The sequence below is a fragment of the Protopterus annectens genome, chromosome 8.part0 (assembly GCF_019279795.1).
Source record: "Protopterus annectens isolate FY-2018-M chromosome 8.part0, PAN1.0, whole genome shotgun sequence".
Classification (NCBI taxonomy): domain Eukaryota; kingdom Metazoa; phylum Chordata; order Ceratodontiformes; family Protopteridae; genus Protopterus; species Protopterus annectens.
Genome location: NC_056741.1, coordinates 829,233,846 through 829,255,972, shown reverse-complemented (window position 1 = coordinate 829,255,972; position 22,127 = coordinate 829,233,846). Strand labels below are relative to the sequence as shown.

Sequence of the window (22,127 nt, the reverse complement as noted above, 5' to 3'; positions counted from 1 at the left end):
AAACAGCAAATCCTGCGTTCCATGCTGTACAGCAATCTCAATGGAAAGGTTATCGAAGTTTCAGAACTTTGAAAATATGGTCTTGGCCATAAGGCCTTCGGAGTTCTGAATCAACCATAGTAGATCCTTATATATATATATATATATATATATATATATATATATATATATATATATATATATTAGATATAGATATTATAATAATAGCTTTCACAAAATTTTAAAAATAACTACATTCAGACATTTTTTTTCTATAATGACTACTGCTTTAAATGTCTGACTCTTTAATTCTAGAGCCATGCCAATTCCTATAGTACCATCCAGAAGAAACTAGAAGCCCTGTGTCACATCACATCTGTCAAATATAGACAATCGCAGGTCACCCGTGGATGGGGATGCCAGTATCTCCAATTAAACATGGCCATATGCAGGGCATATGCAGGACAAACCTAAATTCCAACACAATGGATGTTACACCCATCTTCATTTTCATGGCTGCCTTTACCCTGCTCAGAATGAAAACATCTGATAGGATGTTAAATTGATCCTCATTTTGCATGGGGATGTGCTCAAATAGTGCTTGTTAAGCTCATGTGTCCAACCCTTAGAAATCTTATGCATCACTAAAAATCTGTCCTTTCTATATATAAACTCAAAATCAACCGATTTTATGTACTTGACTACCTGAATGAATTTTACAAAATGGTTTAAACACATTTTTTCTGTTCAGCAAACATTGCTGTGTTGTACTAACAAATCACTTGCTGTTTAGCCCCATAATCGGGTGTTTGTTTCAGGTTATTGCACCTTGATAATATTTTTCAGCTTTGAAAACATTCACCATTCCTTTTTCTATGTAGTGATGTTATGAAGATGTGCAATTGCTTTTATGCAGCTCATACTTGATTGTGGTCCTTTCTGTGAAAATTGAACTGGGCCCTCTTGTACAGGGTTCGTTATTTTCATTTCAGGTACAGTACACCAGGTCTAAAATATGTACATGAATTCACTTAATTAGCGGCAGAAATAAAAAGAAGAACGAGCTCAAACTGCCGTTCTCAAAAATTGTACGTAGCACATGCACGACATGAACTATACATATTCAAGTCTTGTATAAGTCTTGAGGCAGTAAGGGGACAAACTGCTTCAAGAAAATATACAGGATGGAAAGCTTGCAGGTATGGCCTTATAATTTAAGGTGTGCATGAAGGCAATGAAACAAAAGGTAGAAGGAAACAGAAGGAGGGCAGGTAAGTAATTGGAACAAGAACATAAATGGAAATGAAGAGGGAAGAACAAATAGGACAAAGCAGAAAGTGAGCATTAGTCTAAATTAAGAATCAACAGCAACAAAAATGGAACACAGAAATGATGTGAGACCATCCATCCATCCATCCTCAACCCCTATTCCTATTTTGCACATGGGGTCGGGGTGTCACTTCTGCAGTTACAATCATCTCAAGCCAAGGTTTACATCACTGGATGGCTAGCCCTGCCGTGGCAATTCATTCGCACTACTCACTCACGCACACACTTACAACTATGGCGAATTTAGAGTGTCCAATCCACCTACTGCATGTCTTTGGACTGTGGGAGGAAACCAGAGCACCCAGAGGAAACCCACGTGACCACAGGGAGGACATGCAGACTCCGCACAGAAGGCACCCCAGCCGAGAATTGAACCGGAGAACTCTTGCTGTCTGGTGATAATGCTAACTGCTGCACTACTGTGACCACAAGGCTGTTTATTGAAAAAAACATGTTTTACAGTTGTGAAAGCATTTGGATTAACATGAATCCCTTATTGGGCACAAATACATCATTGATATTAGATACAGCAACAGATAGTAAAGCTGGAAGACAGGCAGCTTGTAGGCTCTAGAAGTGGCAAGTTAAAGTTGTGGAAGTGCATGCAAGGCAGACACATTTTCATCTTACTGTGAGGTGTTGAAGTTACTTAGTTCTGAAGGGGACAGGCAATCTGCTTTCCTAATGGGCAGAATGAAACACCTAGTGGTCTCAAGCCTAGAAGAAAGGAATAGGCTTTACACTCTAGTTTATTACTGGGCCTTCACAGACTGATACCACCATTTGTATACAATATTAGTTATCATTGTCCTATTCCAAGTATTTAGAGATCAAAGGGAAGGCAGTGATTTAAACATCTGCAATATGCCACATAAGCAAGATGGCAGTATGCAGGCTGTACAATACAGTCTGTTGTTAGACACTATGATTTGCAGCAATTACATTTATTCTGCCACAAACAACCTTTAGGTAGTATAGCTATTAAACACAACTTCTGTATCCTCTTCCACCACTATGAAAAAAAAACTCATCTGCTGTGTAACTCTGTAGTCATACAGCTTTGCTGCACTGAATTTAAATCAGTACTGACAAAAGAGAACCAAAAGAGAAGCAAAACTCACCGCATGTAGATAGTGAAATGAGAGAATACAGTAGATAGTGTAACGGCATAGTCTTCATGGTAATATGGATTGCTTCACGCTGCCTAAAAACAAACAAGAAAATATTTTACTACAGTCTGCATATACTTGAATTCACTACAAATAATACAGTGTGTAACATGCCACTGATTCAGTCATCATGCTGACTGCTGTAAATGCAATGCCTTGTGCTTATTCCCCCGCCTTTCTCAATTGCTAATATTCAACTCTCAAACTTGCAAATGTTCCCACATGGTCCTAGCTAGAATACAATTATTCTAGAGGAATTTAATTTGGATGCCAATGACCATGAAACCAAGCAGCTAAATAACATGCTGCAATACTTTAACTTAAAACAACGTATAAACCAGCCAACCAGACCCAACTTCAAAACATGAAAATATTCTACTCTTGAGCTTATTTTTACTAACTTGATCCATCAATGCATCAACACTAAAATTCTTCCAAACTTCCAACGTGACCATTGTCCAGTACTGTCTTGTTGGTCCTTTAAAGCTATAAAATCTACACCTCAAATAGTGACTGATCAACCTTCCCCTCCATATAAACTGGCTATGCCAGTTTCTCTTCTAAATTCTATCAGCTGGTATCCCCTTTACCAAATTGATGACCCTGAAAGTGCCTTGTTCTATTTCATTGATACTCTTTTGGTTATCCAAAACTCTCCCTTCTCTTGTGGATGTACAATCCACAAATCCAGAAATTCCACTGATTACCATTGAAATAAAAACTCTCTAGAGACAAAGTGACAAAGCTTGGTTTACTTGGAAATGAAATCCATCTAATATCTTCCTATAAGGAAAAGTAACTATCCTTAAGAAAATAAGCAACAATAGCTACAAAATCAGCCAAAGCCACTTATTTAAAACTAAGTGAATGTCTGCTACCAATAACCCAAAACATTTTTGGAAAAAAAATAAAACAATCTTCCAACTCCACCCCTCCTACTGAAATGTCCCAAATAGCTCTAACCATCAGTGGATTATAGAAACTTCATTATCTCTTCCAATGAAATAATCATGAGCACATTTCTTAACCCTAGCTTTAGCCAAAAAACTAAACCCTCCAGCTCAACTGTAGATTACTGCATCGTATGCAGCAACCTGTGAGTTTGAAGAAAACTAAAAGATTGTTAAAGTACTTGAGACCTTCCTCCTCTGTCTTCAATACACTTCACCCTAACTTCCTTAGGAAGGTAACAAACAGAATAGACAGCCCCTAACTTATATTTATAACCTCGCACTTACCAAAGGAATTATTCCACCAGCCTTGAAACATGCCATCAGTATACCTCTTTTTAAGGTACCTCAGCCCAAAAGCCTTAAATACTACTGACTTATATCTACTCTTTGCCCTCTTGCAAACAAATTTGAGAAAGTTCTTTATAAACAGCTTTTTAAACAGTGTTACAACTATGGGTTTCTACTTATGATTTCTCACAGTCCTGTGATCTCAACCCCAGTAGTTCTTCTCTAATCTGTCAGTGGTTGGGACAAAATAAACTCCAAATTAATCACAAAATAAACAAAACGTGTGTTTTTTTCTTACCCTCACAGATCCTCTCAACCTCCAGTCCTTACTATGTCAGATAATAACAACCATATTATCCTTTTGTAATTGAGTACAAACACTTATGCTGAACCCATGGCTCTACAATAAGCTTTACAACCCACACTAATAATATCATTAACAAAGTCCTCTCCCAACTAAAGCTCTGCTATAGAATCTACTTTTACCTACTGCCTGCAAAGCACTGCCAAAGAATGTCATTCGCCCTTGACTACAACACTGTCTGTTGCATATAACAAAGAATTCAAGTCACTGAGAATAAAATTACCATATTTGCCGTACTTGCTGACATCAGTGTACAGCACTGCAACCTTCTAATTGACCTAAATTGGCTACCAGTTACTGAAAGGTCTCCTTATCTTCTATATACCTTACTATATAAAGCTCTAAATGATGGTTACTGCTCCCCTCAAAAAGAAAATTCCCAATCAGAGAACAGTCCTACTCCCTAAGCAATTCCTAGGATTACTTAATATCACTCAGTTGTCCCTCATTTAAAACAGTCATTGGTGAACAAACCTTCTGTTAAACAGGCCCTGCTCTCTGGATCCAACTACTAGCTGAAAATAGGCATCAAGATATACTTAGATTTAGGCAATCCCATTCTGAGCACCACTGCAAGAAAGTTGCCTGTAAATGTTTAGGGGGTAATGGCTGAAATGTACCCATTTGAAATGTCAGAACCTGCTAGAGTGAGTCCAAAATACAGAGACTGAATGGCCAAAAAACAGACTTATAAATATTAAGTCTGAGATGCCATTTCTCGGAATATTCCTTTTTCACCGAGGTATAACAATCTCAGACTTGGTATATATAAGTTCAAAGGGGTACAGTGGGGACTTGCCCCCTGCAAAAAGAAGTTTTAAGGAGAAGAGCGATCTTTGAGATTCACTCTTCCCCGGTGTTTTTGGTCTTTATTTTCGAGCATGTCAGGGCTCAGCATTTTGAGTGCTTACATTTTAGGGAGCCTGTCTAAACTCTTTAAAAGATTAAAAATTCTAAAAAATGCTCAATTTAGGTTTCTAGTCTACAAAAAATGTACTGCAACTGACATAAATGACCAAAAGAAGCTGGATGAACTGCTCAGCACAACTGTTGTTTGAACTATTACTTATTCCACCATATAAATCCAATATGGTACTTCGGCCATTCGCATTCACAGGATCTGATGTGCAATTAAAAAAACTCCCCTTTTATACAAATCCAGAACCCAATTAAGTCATCAGCAATTAAATTATTAATAAATTATACAATCTTGGAGTGCATCTTCACATTAATACAAATACATAAATTAGACTACTTTATGTTAAATAACAGTTAACAGCAGACATTTATTTCTTGATTTAAGCCTCTCAGGATCATTGCTTTATAATTCAATATTAACTTTGTTTCCAATGTAAGTAACCTATTCAAATAATCGCCACCACTAGGAAGATAGAGTTTAGCTAACACACAAAAGAAAAGTCCTGCATCTGATCCCCCATATGCCTTCACAAAGTGCTCAGCCACTGGACTTTTGAAATTTTGATTTCTGATGTCCCCCAAATGTTCTACTATATGAATCTTGACGTTGCATTTTGTTTGACCCACATAACACCTTGGAGTAAATCAGTTACGCCTTATTATATACACAATCGCCCCCCTCCCCGAGTTATGGTTAAAGAAGCTTTTAGCAGTACACTTTTCCCATTGATGGTTGTACCAGTTAATTTTTTTACTTTAGGGCACATACTACAATTACCACACAAAACCATTTCTGTTTGTGCACTTATAGTCTGTTGTGGGTTACGCACATAATTCAAAATTTCTTTCTAATTATTGCTTCCCTTATTTGAAAATGTTATGTGTCAGGGAAATAGTTTACCAATATTTCATCATTACTAATGAAGTGCCATGGGAGAAAGGAGAAAATCTAGTTACAAAAATATTTTTCTCCATTTCTATCTTGTACTGTCTTCTTATTTGTATACTTCTGTTCTCAATACTTTCTCATCTTCACACCCTCCAAAGCACTTTTTTTCACTTTGCTGACTTGTTCTACCATGGAACTCCTAGCCTTTAACCTGTTCTCCACCCCATTTAATTCCTTTGCCCTCACTTCAACATCACTAAAGGAATCTAATAGATGCTTAGTATGCATGCTTGTAGCATATAACAAATTATTCACTGCTCTCTGTTTTCTAAATGGCTTAAATTTCACAGTTGTATCTTCTGCATAAAGAGTAACATCAAGAAAGTTAATACTTCTTTTACCTATCTCATAAGAGGGCAATGAAATAAAAATGAGACACTGGTGCTTCCCCACCTATATGTTGAACAGAGAAGAATTTAAAGAATGGGTAGTGGAGATTATTCAGGATTTATTAGGGAAAGCAGAAATGTATTCAGAAAATATAGCTAGGGAGTGGGACAATATGAAAGTGGAGTTTAAAAATAGGGTAGAAATAAAAGAAAAAAGATATATGGTTAAGAAGTAAAATAATTTAGAGGTACTGACAAAAGTTAAAGTATTGCAGAAAAGGAAGCATCTCACAGAAGACGAAGAGGCACAACTGCTGAGTTCTAAAGAGAAAATATGGGGCTTCTCTAATAATATGCATGAGTTTAGAAAGATTGCTGTTCAGCAAAGGTTTTTTGATAATAATGCAAAGCTTTTACTACAATGGCTCAGGCAAAGGAAAGTAGAAATGGCTGTTGCCAAAATTAGGGAGCCTATAACAAGGAAAATAAAAAGAGATCTTGAAATTTTATGAAAATCTGTATAAAGCAAAGAAATATGGAAATCAAGAAAAAGTAAAATGGAAATGTTTATGGAAAAAATAACTATGCCAGGATTAGGGGTATATGAGGCTCAGTTATTAACAGTTAAGATATTAAGAGATATAACCAATCTACAGGAAAGTCTCCAGGAAGTTTGGAAGTTTGGAAGCTAGGAGAGAAGAAAGTGATAAAGATCTGGAAGGTTTTATTTAACAGTATTTTAAAAGAAGGAGGAGCACCAACATTCAGGAAGAAAGCTGTGGTGGCTATAATACCAAAAGATGGTAAACACCTGTCAGATCCAGCTTCACATAGGCCCATTGCAATAAACAATTACTATAAAGTGTGTATGTCTATAATAACTAAAGGAATGGCAAAAGTGACGCCAAAACTAATACATACAGATCAATGTGGTTTTGTGGAGAAAAGGCCAACATTTGACAATGTTAATAGAACAATGATGATCCAGAGGGAAGCAGAATATAAGAAAATGCCACTGCTGTTGGTGGGTCTTGATGCAGAGAAAGCATTCGACAGAGTAAGTTGAGATTTTTATGAGTAGGGCAACAAAAGCATTTGCATTCCCAGACACAATAATAAGGTTGATTAGAAGGATATATAAGGGATTGGAGGTGATAATTAAAGTTGGGGGGTGGCTCCTGTCTGATAATTTCTGTTTGAAAAGAGGTACCAGGCAAGGGTGTCCTCTTTCCCCTTTGTTATTTACATTATATTTAGAACCACTGGCAAAGAAAATAAGGAACTCAGAAATTCAAGAATATCATTAGTATGATAATCAAGAAAAGTTGTCTTTATTTGCAAATTATATTATTTTGCACTGATAAAGCCAGAAAAAAAATATTTCAGTGCTGTGACACATTCTGAGACAGATTCAGGTCTTTTCAGGATTCAAAATTAATGAAGATAATTTTCTTGGGTGGCAAAAGCCAGGGTACCATTTGACTAGGCTTATACAGGTCCTAGGGCCAATAGCCTAGTACCTACCTATGAACCTATAAAGGCAATTGCTATAAACTATGCAGTCACACACAAACAGGTTTAGCACTACCTATATTTATGGGGACATGATAACATTAATTACTTAGGGGTATGGATTAAAAAGGATTCTGTCATTGCAGATAAGGATATGTGGGAATAAACTAAACAAAAGATAAAACAAAAACTGAGAAATTAGAAGCTCTGTTTTATGCATATGGATAGATACAAGCAGTTACAATGTTTTTTAGTCCTTTTAGTTTTATACACAGGTAAGGCATATTTTTATCAACCAGAGGAGAAGTTGTGGATAGCAATTAATAAAGAGTTGAAGGGTTTTATCTGTGAGGGGAAGAGGACAAGAGACAAGTGGGATACATTGATCCTTCCAACAGAACAAGGTGTTTTGGGATTACCTGAGTTGATGGAGTATTTCAGAGTTACACAGTTAAGGCTAGAATATAGCACAAGCATAAAGCTATGATTCAAAGTAAAAAGGGATGATGATGAAATAGGGAGAAGAACAAGAAATAAGTAGAGACTGGGATTCTGGATGCAGATCCTTGTGAAGAATAACAATAACAATGCAAAATATGTTAATAAAAAAGCAGAAAGTATTCTAAGAACCAAGCCAACACAGCAATTGAGAAAGGAGATTCTGTTGATAGGGTTGACTGCAATTAAGAGTATAGAGAATAGGTAAGAGGGGGTGGAATTTACTGGAGAAAATTGGCAAAGGAACCAAGGTATTGGGAGCAAATAATTAGAGAGGGAATATGTTTTGTTTTCATTTATAAAAATGCATGACTGCATAGGTCATACATGATAATTTAATACTGATATTTCTTGTTTAAAAAATGGAAATTTTGGAACAATTCATGCAGAAAAATGGTTTGGAGGAGGAATGAGGTTTAAGCGAAGGCAGTCACAAAATAATTTATATAACATTGCATGGATTATATGATATAAAACAATAAATGTGATGCATAGTACTTGTAAATATAAACGTTTTGGTACGGTTTGTTTGCTTATATATATATATATATATATATGCTTGTCTATGCCACAAGTGATAATTCACTAAAGGTCTGCAGGCTAGAGATTGCCTTCCCTATCAAGGACTGATATCAAAGAAAGGAGTGAGCCATCATAAGTAAAAGACCAACACTGGTAGAGTTTTTAGCAGAGTCTAGAACAGAGGTTGCTGTTAAAAATGGGATAATTAGTAGAGCATATAAAATACTGCATGACAACTAAAGGAATCAATCAGAGGAGGTTACAAAGGATTGGAAGAGAGATTGGATAAGCAATTCACAGAGATATAATAGGAGGATACATGTATGGCTGCCAAATATGCAATAAAGCCTAAGAGACTTAGGATCCTTTCTTGGAAGTGTTTGCATAGGTATTTTTATACCCCAAGCAAACTCCAAAGAATTTTTCCTCAAGTAGATTGCAAACACTAAAGGTGTGATGAGGAAGAAAATGGTAACTGGAAACATGTTTTATGAGGTTAATGAGTTGGCAGACTTTAAAAACTCCCTTTAGACTACTCTGTCAGAAATACTGAGTAAGCAAATTGGTGTAACTAAAGAAATTATTGTTTAAGCTGTGATACAGAATTGAAATTGCCTAGACATAGTAAGGACTTGCTGAATTTAATTCTGGTAACTGCCAAAAAAGGAATTACTAGAAAATGGAAATCAAAGTCTAAACCAACTATACTAGAAATAGTGAATATAGTAACAAATAAAAGAACTAGAAGTGGGATCTTTAGATAATGGTAGTAGCAAATTACATAGGAAAAAAGCAGGAATTGTGGGAACAATACATGCAATGTGTAATTGACAATGACTTTGTAGAAGATTATGGCAATGTATAATGTTTGCAACCAGAAATATGTCAATATGGCATGTTTTCATTTATATAAATGTATGATGTAATAAGGGATAATTCAATAAAGATATTCCTTGTTGAAAAAAATTCTTCTATATAAATAATTGTATAATAATGGTATACATTTCAGCAATGTACATCTAACAATCTATCATATCTGAAGTATATAACTTAGGTTTACTTGCCATGTTTATCACCTCTGAGCTTGGGTCATGGCTGAATGGGGTCTTTGGCCAGCCAACCTACCCAATTACTGATTAGTAAATGAATAAATAAAATAAGGTGCCTGCTTTCTGGGCATGTGCTTCTTTCAGTATATTATGCAGACTAAAGCAATACCAGATAGTGGCATTGATCATTTAAAAAATGATATGATGGTTCTCTATACTGAAAATAGCAAACAGAAGCAGAAAAAGTTATCTGCATCAGACAAAACTGATACGCTCATTAAACTGCAAGAATAATAACAAGCCTGAGTATACTAAGGTCATAGAGAATCATTCATAAATCAACGTATGTTAACCAAAGAAGAACCTTTCACAGAAAAGCAAAACCATAATTTATGTCTGAAGACACTGATATATGGCACCACCAAATCCTAAACTGCAGTATTCAAAAGTGAACACACATTTCCAACACAAAGAGACCAGGCCTTCCACAATGTAACAGGGATAGTAGCTGCCAGCTAAATAGTTTTGTGGATGGATTCCCTTCAATTGAAGGGGATTTTCTTTTTCACCTTATTCACTGCTTTGTAAATACTTTTACAATGTTATACGAGGAGAAGGCAGGAGGAAGCCAGCAGTTGTATTAGGCTGTGCATTTCCATGTAAAGCATTGTTCTAAGAATGACGCGTTAGCACGAGAAAGGATGATGCTGATCAAGGCCTCTAATTCAGGAAATGGCTCATCAGGTTTCTCTGATGCTCTGGAAAGTAGATGTCCTCTCTCCTAGAAGACATCTTGATTTGTTTGTCAACTTATTTTTTCTGCAGGTTTAGTAGACACTTACTCTTCATGTAGCTCTGTCATACTTCTTCCCTTAGTTCCATACCTGGGCTGATATTCTAGAATATCACCGTGCATTCTCTAGTCCTCTGACTTTATTATTTTTAAAGAATTTCTGAGAAAATGACTTCAAGGAATTTAGTGCTAAAGTAAGACATTAAGTTATCTTTGGTTGGAAAGGCAAGAGTGACCAATATGTCAACCGGGGAGAGTAAAAGCTGAAGCATAAGTTGAGGATAGAGTAGTTGGGTTCCAGCAAAGAATACTCTGGGGTGGTTGTAGCTTGTTAGGGTTATTTATTCATGCAGACAAAAAAGTTCCACAAAGGAAGTTAGGATTAGCACAACTAAAGGAATCAGTTATTGCCCCTACTACTTTGACATGCAGTTTCATACCAACTGGATTGATGGCAACACTTAAGTTGAACAAGGCATTTTATAGGATTATTGTGTTGGCCATTGTTAGATTAGTATTCATTTTATGAAATTTCTTATGCTAGATGATTCCAGTAGATCCAGCTTATTTAAAATTCTCAACTAAGTGGCCACTGTACACACTTTGATATGAACTTGGAAAGGATACCTCTCAACTGTACAGATTTTCGCAGAATGTCCAGATTTTTGCCTCATATTTTCGGTCTGTTTTTCATAAAATTGTGTTTTTCTGGTAAATTAGTGGCAAATCATTAAAGACTGAAGTCAGGAAATAATGACAGACATTTGAGTTTCAGATTTCATACCCTTCAGAAAATTCATGCTAATGCAAAACCTTTTATTCTATCAAATTTCTAAGTTTGTAAAAGCAATATTTAAAAGTTGTCCCTATTTTTTGAGCCTTTGTCCCACTTTTATTTATGCCTTTGTCCAGATTTCTTGTTCTAACAGGTTGAGAGGTATGAAGGGAAGACTTAGGCAGGCAGTGTTTGATCTAGTTGTTGAGACTGAAAAGCCATGAACCCCCTTCTCAGATATTTTGGATTCCTTAGACTTCATTTCTTTCTCTAGTGCACTTATGAGAAAAATATTTCAAATGTTTGTTTCCATGCTATCCATACCAAACCAGATGCAGGAGAATAGTGCCTAGTTTAGTAAAAGGTCTCAGAAAACAGCAATCAATTAAAATAATGTAGAATAAAATGCTCAAAAGTGGTAAAAATACCAGTAGAAACTTTGCACTGATTAAACAAGGTTATCTAGGCATGTTTTAATTATTATAAAGTGATTCATAAAATATAAGAAAATACAAATGAAAGTTGGTTGAGGTATGCTAAGCATTGATCACAGGATTGTGATCATCTTGTTGCCAATTAATGCAGTTCTTGATCAGGTCATTTTATAGGGGGAGTTATATATGAAGATTAGTGGAACATGTAGTTTTGTTATTTTCTAGTAGACATTTTGAATGTTATTTGGTTTAATTTTCCTCACTGGCTATGCTTGTGGGCATTTTCATTTTCATTTCATATTGATATTTAAATCTAACTTATTTTCAGTCTGCTAGTATTATGGGAATTTTTAAAGTGTATTCATTAATATATGCTATCTTCTTTAAGAAATATGATGTGATCATACTTTATTTGTTTAATGTTCCCGGGTTTACTCCGAAATAAGGTTTTCATAAGGACTGGAGAAGAAGCTAGGTCTAGTCTGGGAAAGAGGCACGTAAAGGTTGGATGTATCAAGCAATATGTAAACAGGGCTGATGTCAAGTCTGATGACTGCAGGGAAGCACATGGTAGGAAACCCAATACAGGTTTTCTTTTGTTTCTGCTAAGTGTAAATCCACTGTTTGGACCTAATGCAAGAGAAACCCTCAAAGACAAGTCAGTACAGTGAAGCCTTCATGTAACTTCTCTTTCTATTCTTAGATTAAGATGTCTGAAACATGGAAATCCACGGATGTCAAATGTTACCTTAGGATGCAGTGTCTATAAAAACAGAGAGAGAAATGAGTAGGAGCAGTAGAATAAGGGTGGGAAAGTGTAATGTGAGGTACTAATTGTACATGATTTTGCAGGCAAAAGTTAGGTCCAAAGACCTACTGGATTTATGGTTAGTCATGAATACAGTAAATGGTGAGGCCTTGTCCAAAACTCCAGATGGTCTGAAGTTGTTTTCGGGCAGCTGAAGAGTCCAGTACAGTGAACTAGCTACAACATGCAACACAGGTGGGTTGTGTGCCAGGTGTTATTCTTTTAACGTGTAGAGCAATTGCTTAATTTGGACTCCATTAAGAAAATCAGAAATTGTAGTGTGCCACTGTTAGAAAATGATAAGCTAATGTATCAATAGTGAGTGGATGATACAAATAAGATGGAAACTTGCTGTAGAGGCGAAGACTATTGATAAGGTACAGCAACTTTACAGATTAGTAAAAACAATGCTGTGTCCTACATAAAAATAACTGCAAGTTTAATGCAGTTATGATCCTAGAGGCCCACTGTTTATTGGACAGGAAGGTATATTTGACAGAACAAGATGCATTAGAATTTTTTTGAGGCTATCAGACAGCATTTAGTAAGGATGACTGAGTAATGTGCTTCAGGGTAGATGGTTTGCTTCCCACTATGCCAAAAACTAACACTTTGTAGGAAATTTGAAGTAGGCTAACCAAGAAATGGCCTTCTATAGTGGTATCATGGGGGTCATAGAAGGCTAGACATGTCATGGACCACCATCCTTTGTTCCTGTGAGGGGGGCATTTAGTCATCAGTGAGGTGGTGCTAGTCGGCATTGCTGCTGGACATCAAACTCTCATTCTTCCGAAAAGTGTCTGCATTTATAATACTAAATATACAACAGCAAGAATTGTCTCTAGTATGTTGCCTGTCTTTATTCCAGGCAAAGGTGGAACATCACAGAGTTATGGAGTTGGGTTATATAGGTAAATGATGGAAGACTGGCTATCCATAGGCAATAAAAAATCAGCTAGAAAATGAAACAGGTGGGGGCTGTAGTGGCAGCTGACAACACAGCATTTGAAAAGTTAATGCACAAGCCATATGGAGTACTGTGGTGGTGGTGCTGCTGCGGTAGCGTTGTCGCCTCACAGTTAGACGTTACACGTTTGATTCTCAGTTAAAGCATCTTCTGTGTGTCGACATGCGTGAATGGGCATTCCTTCATTGAAGGTTGTGCGTTAGGCCTGGTAAGCCAGCACGTAAAAATCTACTGCCAATCATTAGTGGACCGGAGTTCCACTGTGGCGACCCCTAACCGGGAAAAGCCGAAAGACAGTAAAGTAATGCACAAGCCATATGGAAAAGATGAACTGTCTACAGGGACTAATTGTAGGAAGAGGTAGTACAAACGAATTCCCATGGAAAGACAAGGGCAGAACTTTATCTAGACTTAGGTCTGTACCTCTTTCTTCTATAACAACAGCCCTCTCTTACCTAAATTCACTCAGTAAAAGCAGGGTGAAGGGAATTGTAAACTCTTGCTTTCAGATTAGATAGGTACATAGATGTATAAGAAGACACACACACACACACACACACACACACACATACGCACACACGCACACACACACACACGCACACACGCACACACGCACACACACACACACACACACACACACACACACACACACACACACACACGCACAGGGAATGTCACTGTTGTGTGTGTGAAGAAGAAACCTTGTTAGAAAAAGTCACATTGAAATAGCTCCCATCTAGTCAGTTTGAGGTAGAATAAATTGTAACATTTTTATTTTATTTTATTTTATTTATTTATTTTATATTTGTTAACCGAGATGGTCCAACTGGACAAGGTCCATTTACAGCGGAGGCCCAGGGAGAAAAGCTGCACTTAATTAAGACAACAAATAATGACATTAAACATAATGTAAAACATTGTTATACTAGTAGTATTTTGTGAAAAAAGAAACAGTAAAATAATTCTTATCAGCAATATTTACATATGTACATTCTGTTTGTTGTGAAAAAATATGGACAGAGATCACAACAAAGTTACTGTTTGTCAAGGGATACCATTTGTAACAACCATGTTATTCTGTTCACTCAGAGTAATATTGAATCTTTCGGTGTGGAGGCATGCGTGAATGGGCGTGCCTTCATTGAAGGTTGTGCATCAGGGCTGGTAACTCGGCATGTAAAAATCTCCACTACCAAACATTAGTGGACCGGAGTTCCGCTGTGGCCAAAAGGCATAACAACAACAACAAGTACTGTACAGCTAAATATGTTTTTTCTTAGTCTCTGTCTCTGCCTATGTTTGCCCATTAATGACAGAAAAAGTTATTTTAATGCTGAAAATTAGGTATCACATAATCTGCATGTCAGTGAGGTCTAATTCAAATTTCATTAAGTCCAGTCACAGCAATGCAGTGTTTCCTGTAAGATGAGATGTGAAATGTATTGATAAGTATAAAAGTAAGCTTGTCTTTTTCCCTGGGACCTAAAACCGTGTCTTTCACATGATATGCTTATCAATCTTCTAATGAGCTGTGAAACCACATGATTAGTAAACTACAGCCATCTTATTCAAGCAGGCTTATTCATTTCTTCACAGTGTTGTAAAAGAACTGGCAACGAGCACTTTGCTACATAAATCCATTTTATTAATCTAAATATGATATTTGTTAAAGAAATCAAATATCAAGTTTAGTAAAGATATTTTAGTATACTTCAGTAGCATTGGAAGCCAATGGGACAGAATAGGCAGAGTACTGATTTTATATTTATCTGTTAAAAAAATACAGAATAAGGATTGTATGAGTAATACAACTTTATTCCAACATGTATTATTTTCTAATATCTTCTGGGCTAATTTGGGAACACACTAAGTGCAACTTAATGAGACCCTATGAGCTTCTCATTCCCATACAGACCAGTATTTCCCCTACTGTTAGAAGGTGCCACAGCAGCAGACTAGCATTAGCCAAATTTCTACAAAGAATGTAACCCCCCCCCCCCAAACAAACACATATTCAAACACAAACATCTGACACTGTTGCACCTGTCTTTTCTAAATAAATTGAATCCATAGATCAAGAATTCACACTTAGTCGAAGGACACCAGAGCAAGTCACAGAGACTCCACAATACCAAACAAGCGAACATCCCACATCGATCTATTTCAGCTTGGAAAACATTCTCAATGTCAATAATTCAGAAGGATATACTTTTTACACTGAATGTTGAGAATAAGACATGTTGTTATTACTATGGAGCTGCCCATAATTATATGGTGAAGGAAATGTAGCCATTTTATAAGAGTTCTCCAAGGAGAACTATAGTCAAAATATTATTTTTTTAATCATAGGATAATTTTGCTTATTGTTTAAAATTCTCATGCTACTATATATTTTTCAACATCCTTCACTCCCCTCATACCTTCTCCTATATGCCCATCTACTTCGCCTTGAACCCATTTTTTTTTAATTAAAGGAAAACAACGGGATATCAAATCAAATATTTCTACCTGATGTCTCCCTAAAATCCTGTTATGTGATACAGCCTCAAAAAAACATAACCGCAGCTTTAAAAAAAAATTTACTATTCTCTTTTACTGCTTAGGCTTCATACTTTTCCATACCGTTTGACTTTCAGTTTTAAAACCAAGATGAAAACTGTCTAGTCGTCTCTTAAATAATGATGTCACATCTGTCATAGCTCTTGCTGAAGATCCTGGGAGGTTTCCTCCCCCAAAGTGACGTAAACACTGCCTTATTTGCATGCTGTACAGAATCCCTGTGATCCTCCCACATTGTGATGTTAACACTGCCTTTCCCAGCCCACTGTTAACCTAATAAATGGACTAGGTGCTGTGTGGAACTCCTTTTCTGTGTTAGCAAATCTGGTCGATTCTATTCATGTGAAGCACTTCTTCACCAGCGTTTTGCTACTTCATAAGTAAGGTAAGTCTTATTACTTCTTAATAGTGTATCCTGAATGTAATTTGTCCCTGTTTCTATGCCTCCCTAGCCCTGATATTGTGTCCTCCCAAGTTTTTAATTGCACATTAGTGGAGTTAATCTTTTTCTGTTTGTAAGGGTGCCACGTGCTTCCCTTTCGCAGCTGTATTTTTAGCTTAGCCTACTTATTTTCATTTTGATCCAGGGTTTATATTTCCCCAGTTATGTTTAATGCTTGATGAGCTATGGCGGATACTATTTGCTAACAGAAGGGAATAAGAGAAAGTGGAATGTGTGTGTGTGTGTGTGGTGGGCTGCTTACAAGCCAAAGCAGAGTGCTCTCCAGGGGAAAATGAACATTTGCTCAAACAGGTAGACACATACTCAAAGTTAACTGTAGCTGTTTGCAGACAGTTAGACCCAGACTGCGCTTTTCCGTTTGTGCCTTTGTCCCACTTCTATGTATGGCTTTGTCCTAATTTCTTGCGCTGAGGTTCATAGGTATTTCAGGATCAATTTATCCTTGCTTTTGAACCAGATTTCTCTGCTTGGTTAGTACACTGCTATAAAATGTAAAAATCTAAATCATTGTAGAAGTAAAGCAGTGTGTGTGTCTGCGTGTATGTAAGCACTACCATAATTTTTTTTAAATATTGACTCAAAAAAGCATGTGGGTGCCGTCATGCAAGTCTAAAATATTTCAAGTTTAAAGTGCATCATTTGTTAGCTATTTAAACAGGAAGGGAACATAAGTGGCAGATTGCTTTGCAAAGCAGGGATTATTGCCAGTGCTATGTAGCTTGGTTTTAATTTTGACAGGAGTAGTGCAACAAAAAAAGTCTCCCACTGTAAGGAGGAAAAGGCTGACAAGCAAACAGTGCATTACTCTGGTCACCTGCTGCGACGAGCTGTCAATCACATGCAGATAATGGGTCAAATTACCCTTGGCTCTTTGACAGTTAGGGAAGGTAGGTGTGAAGTGGGAGGGGAGATGCCTTGAAGAGCTAGTTTTCAGCCTTCACAAAAGAAAGCAATTTAGCATTTCTAAGATGAAAGGGCTAGAAAATGCACCTTTCAGTTCTGTTCTGTAGCATTTGCACTGCTTGTGTTTTAAGTGGTCATTGAAAAAGGATAACATTTTAACCAAAAGTAGGGGATTTTAAGACTGCAATGAATGCCTGTTAAATCAATGAAGTGACAGCAGCTTAAGGCAAAACGTGGCAGATCTGATGCAATTTTTTGGAGACTAAGTATCCCAGAATGCATTATTTGAGGCAGAGTAAACAGTCTGAATTTTTTCAATATGCCAGACCCCATGTGGTCAGAGTCAGAAATTGCATCTAAAAATATCTAAAAAGCTCAAAGTAGTCTCAGAGTGCTATTAAAATGTAGGAAACATCAAACCATGATGAAATTAATATGTTTTTTGAGTCTGAGGGCACGGTTGTCCTTTAATGCAGCAAGAGCTGCCTTGGGGGGGTGTTATCTAGCAGCTATAAAGAGAATTAACTCTCTCACATCCCCAAAATTACTCTCGTGAAGAGGTGGGAATTTTATTAATTAAGGTCCTATCCACACCCAATCCAGATCGAATGTGCATGCTTCTAATACAGGAACATATCGTACCAGCATATGACACATGCACATTTCTTCACCTGTATAAACCTCTGGCTATAGTGCTGGCATTACTTGATATGTCCAAGTACACATCACGAGCCATACTTCTGTTGCACTTGAGATCTGCTTCCAGCAGAGGGCAGTGCAACTCCCTTCTCCCGAGGAGGGCAAGCCAACAACTGTCACTTATTCCCTTCTGCACTCTTTGGCTCCTCAAGTGTCTGTACTGCTAACTGAACTTACATCAGTGAATCAACAGACTATACAGTTGTACAATGCTCACCTATACATACCTCTCAACCTCTTAGAGCAAGAAATCTGGACAAAACTATAAATAATGGGGTACAAATGCCCAAAAAATGGGAACGTTTTTTAAATATGGTCCTTGCAAACATAAAAAGTTGACAGAATAACAGGTTTTCCATTAGCATGCATTTTGGAAAGGTATGAAGTCTGAAACTCAAATGTCTGTCATTATTTTCTGACTTCAGTTCTGAATGCTTTGCCAATGACTTGCCAGAAAACAAAAATTTTATGAGGAACAGATCGGAAATATCAGACAAAAATCTGGACATTCTGAGAAAATCTGTATAGTTGAGAAGTATGCGACCTATATGGGATCAGTTAGAGATGAGAATGCAACTGTCCAGAGATGGATCAGAGGGTGTTTAGGAGTGAGGTCATTCTAATATCTGATGTAGTATCTGTTAAAAGGATGTTAAAATTCCAGAGTGATTTTTTCCATGGGCTGTAGATCCATTTCCTCTGGAGTGTTTTTACAGTAGTATTTAGACAGCCCAAATTAGAAATGTACATGCAGTACCATAATGGACAAAACTCACAGGGAAAACACACAGAAAAATCAAGGTAAGCAATCCCAAAAGTATTAAAATCCATGCCTAGGCATTAAGGTTGGTCTGTAGGGTGGTAACATGAAATACGGACCAGAGCTGTAAATATAGTGAGACTCGGTATAACTGAAGGGATGGATAAAGTGCTCTAGTAGCATCAGCTTATATAGACCCCTAGTATATCATTATCTCAGCCTTCTGATGCAGGAGACCCTGTGAGTCAGGTATGAAGAATAGTAGAAGTTGGATGAGTCTGTCTGCATGTAATATTAATGTTTGATCAAAACAAAATCCCCAGCACTGTAATGATACATCACCAATTTAAAAAAAATCTTAAAAATAAAAAAAGACCGGCAACCTGATGCAACGATCAGTTGTAGTAATGTTCCATTAATATATTAAATATTAATAAATGAAAAATATTATCTGACTGTTTCATTCCTAGAAATTATTCTTAAAGATATAGTGACAAATATCAAATTAAAACATAACTAGCAGCAGTATAGGACTAAAATACAAATTATGAATACATAAATGAAGATTAGGGTTCATAAACACTGACTGCAAGTATGTGGGATTGGTTCATTGTCCAAACCACATACTAAAACATTATGCAACCAATAACAGAGCCACCTCCTCTGAGGCATCTTTATACATTACTACATTACACAACAGGTATCCAAATGATGTGCGACTGTATTTTCTGCCATTCACAAATGTTTGAATTGTGAAAAAAGTGGGCATGGGAGACACATATTTACAAATCTATTACCATATATGAACATCTACTTCTGCAGCTATGTATGCAATGTCCACATAAATGTTGTGTGGTCCTCAACATTACAAATAACACCATCTTTGCAATAATGAAAATAGCACAACACATTTGTTTTATTAACAGAATACAAAGGCACATTCCACAGTAGAATTTAGTGCACTGAATCATACTAGTGCAGTCAGACGTTTCCTGACCCAGCACATTGATGACACCAGACACCCACCAATAGGAGGGGTAGATAAAACAAACTCCACAGGTATAGCAGTGCAGATCACATTTGAGTTTAACTGTCAGCAGTATGTCTGTTTGTAATATATTGCAGGACCTCATTGTTTGCACAGCAGACCTCCTTATTTAATGAAAAGACACCCATTGCCCTTTAGTTGCAAGTATTGCCAGATATACATAGTTTTCTAAAAAAAATAGTGTTCCGGGAAAAGTACAGTTGTGTACACTTACCATAAATGTAGATGTTCGAGTGTATTCACTGTTGCAGTCATTACATTTGGGTAATCTGCTGGCAGGCTGCCCTCAGTCGGCCTGATTAACAAAGTCTTGGGTCCTGCGTTGGTTGCTGTCCCTTCTTCCATGATGTCAGGTCGTCAGGGGTATAAAACATGCAGCCGACACCATTTTCATCAGTTTTTCTTGCCCCAGATGTCAATGTCAGGTGCCCCCCAAATGGGGAGCAATATATATATATATATATATATATATATATATATATATATATATATATATATATATATATATGTGTGTGTGCGTATATATAATTTAGAACACAAACAATATACCTCCAATCAAAAGCAAATACACCAAAAAGGCTTTTAAAGCATATTAAAAGAAAGGAGAAGTACAGTAAGAGAAAAAAACAGGGGGCTGGAGGGTGAGTAACCAGGACTGCAACAGTGAATACACTTGAACATCTACATTTATGGTAAGTGTACACAACTGTACTATGAATACACTCGAACATCTACATTTATGGTAAGTGTACGCAACTGTACTATGTTCTTCATGTTTCACTGTTGCAGTCATGACATTTGGGTAGATTCCCAAAGCTATGGTTGGGAGGATGGATTTATTCAGAATTAGGAGCAGCTATAAGGCCCTGCAGGACAGCAGTGGCAAAGCCAGCTCTGGATTTAGAGAAGAGAGGTAAATGGTAATGTTTGGTGAACGTATGAACTGAGCTCCAGGTAGCAGCTTCTAGAATGTCTCGGGTAGGAACCCCTCTGAGAAAGGCTGCAGAAGTAGATGCAGCCCTGGTGGAATGAGATCTGATCCCCTTGGGGATAGGTTTACCATGGTGCACATAGCAGAAACAAATGTAATGGCTTATCCATTTAGAAATAGTCTGCTTTGAAATAGGTTTTCCCTCTGCCCCTGTAGCAAAAGCCACCAATAGTTGCTCAGATTTTCTTAGAGGTTTTGTCCTGTTTAAGTAGAATCTAAGTTGTCTGTGCACATCCAATGAATGCAGAATCCGCTCTCCCTTGTTCTGTGGATTGGGAAAGAAAGTTGTCAGATGAATGGTCTGATTAAGAGCCACACTGGATACCACCTTAGGCATGAAAGATGGATTGGTCCTGAGAGCTACCCTGTCTGGATGAAAAATAATGAAAGGCTCGACTACCATAAGAGCCTGTAATTCTGAAATCCATCTAGCTGAAGTAACTGCTAAAAGAAAAGCTGTTTTCCAGGAGAGAAATTTTAAATCTGCAGTAGCAGCTGGCTCAAAAGGAGGTAGAGTGAGTTTTTCCAAAACAAAATTGAGGTCCCATGCAGGAGCTGGTGCTCTCCTGGGAGGTCTTACATTTTTGGCCCCTCTGAGGTACTGCTTTAGCAGAGGATGAGAAAAGAGGGGATGTTCTGTGTTGTAATGAGCTGAAATGGCAGAGGCATAGATTTTTATAGAAGAAAAAGATAGGCCCTTGTGAAGCATCTCAGTTAAATATTGCAGAATCTGAGGAATATTGGGCATTGCTGTGCTTATTCCTTGTGCTTGGTTCCAGCCACAGAATCTTTTCCATTTGTCTGCATATGATTTTCTAGTACTAGGCCTTCTAGCCTCCAAAATGACATCCATCACAAGTTTGCTGAGAGATGTAACTGGTGAAATTAGTTGATTAGCCATGCTGCAAGATTCAGAGTTTGGAGCTGAGTGTGCAGAATTTGATAGTTCAGCTGAGACAGTAGGTAAGGTGTCAGAGGCAGGTACCATGGAGGAAGGTGCGACATATTGCGTAGGAGCGGGTACCAGTGTTGGCAAGGCCAGTCTGGAGCAATCAGTATTACTTTTGT

General features: G+C 37.2%; 1 protein-coding gene across 3 annotated transcripts in view; it reads right to left on the bottom strand.

The window, feature by feature from the left end:
• LOC122809083 (CD276 antigen-like) overlaps positions 1-2,772 on the bottom strand; it is a 553,533-nt gene extending 550,761 nt beyond the window's left edge. Inside the window, exon 1 of one of the 3 annotated variants that reach the window (XM_044080305.1) lies at positions 2,430-2,772. In XM_044080305.1, coding sequence (XP_043936240.1) covers positions 2,430-2,487 — 58 coding nt within the window. In that variant the 5' untranslated portion in view covers positions 2,488-2,772. The remainder of the gene's footprint in view (positions 1-2,429) is intronic. The other 2 variants (XM_044080306.1, XM_044080304.1) reach the window with 2 other exon arrangements.
• Positions 2,773-22,127: the final 19,355 nt, after the last annotated feature.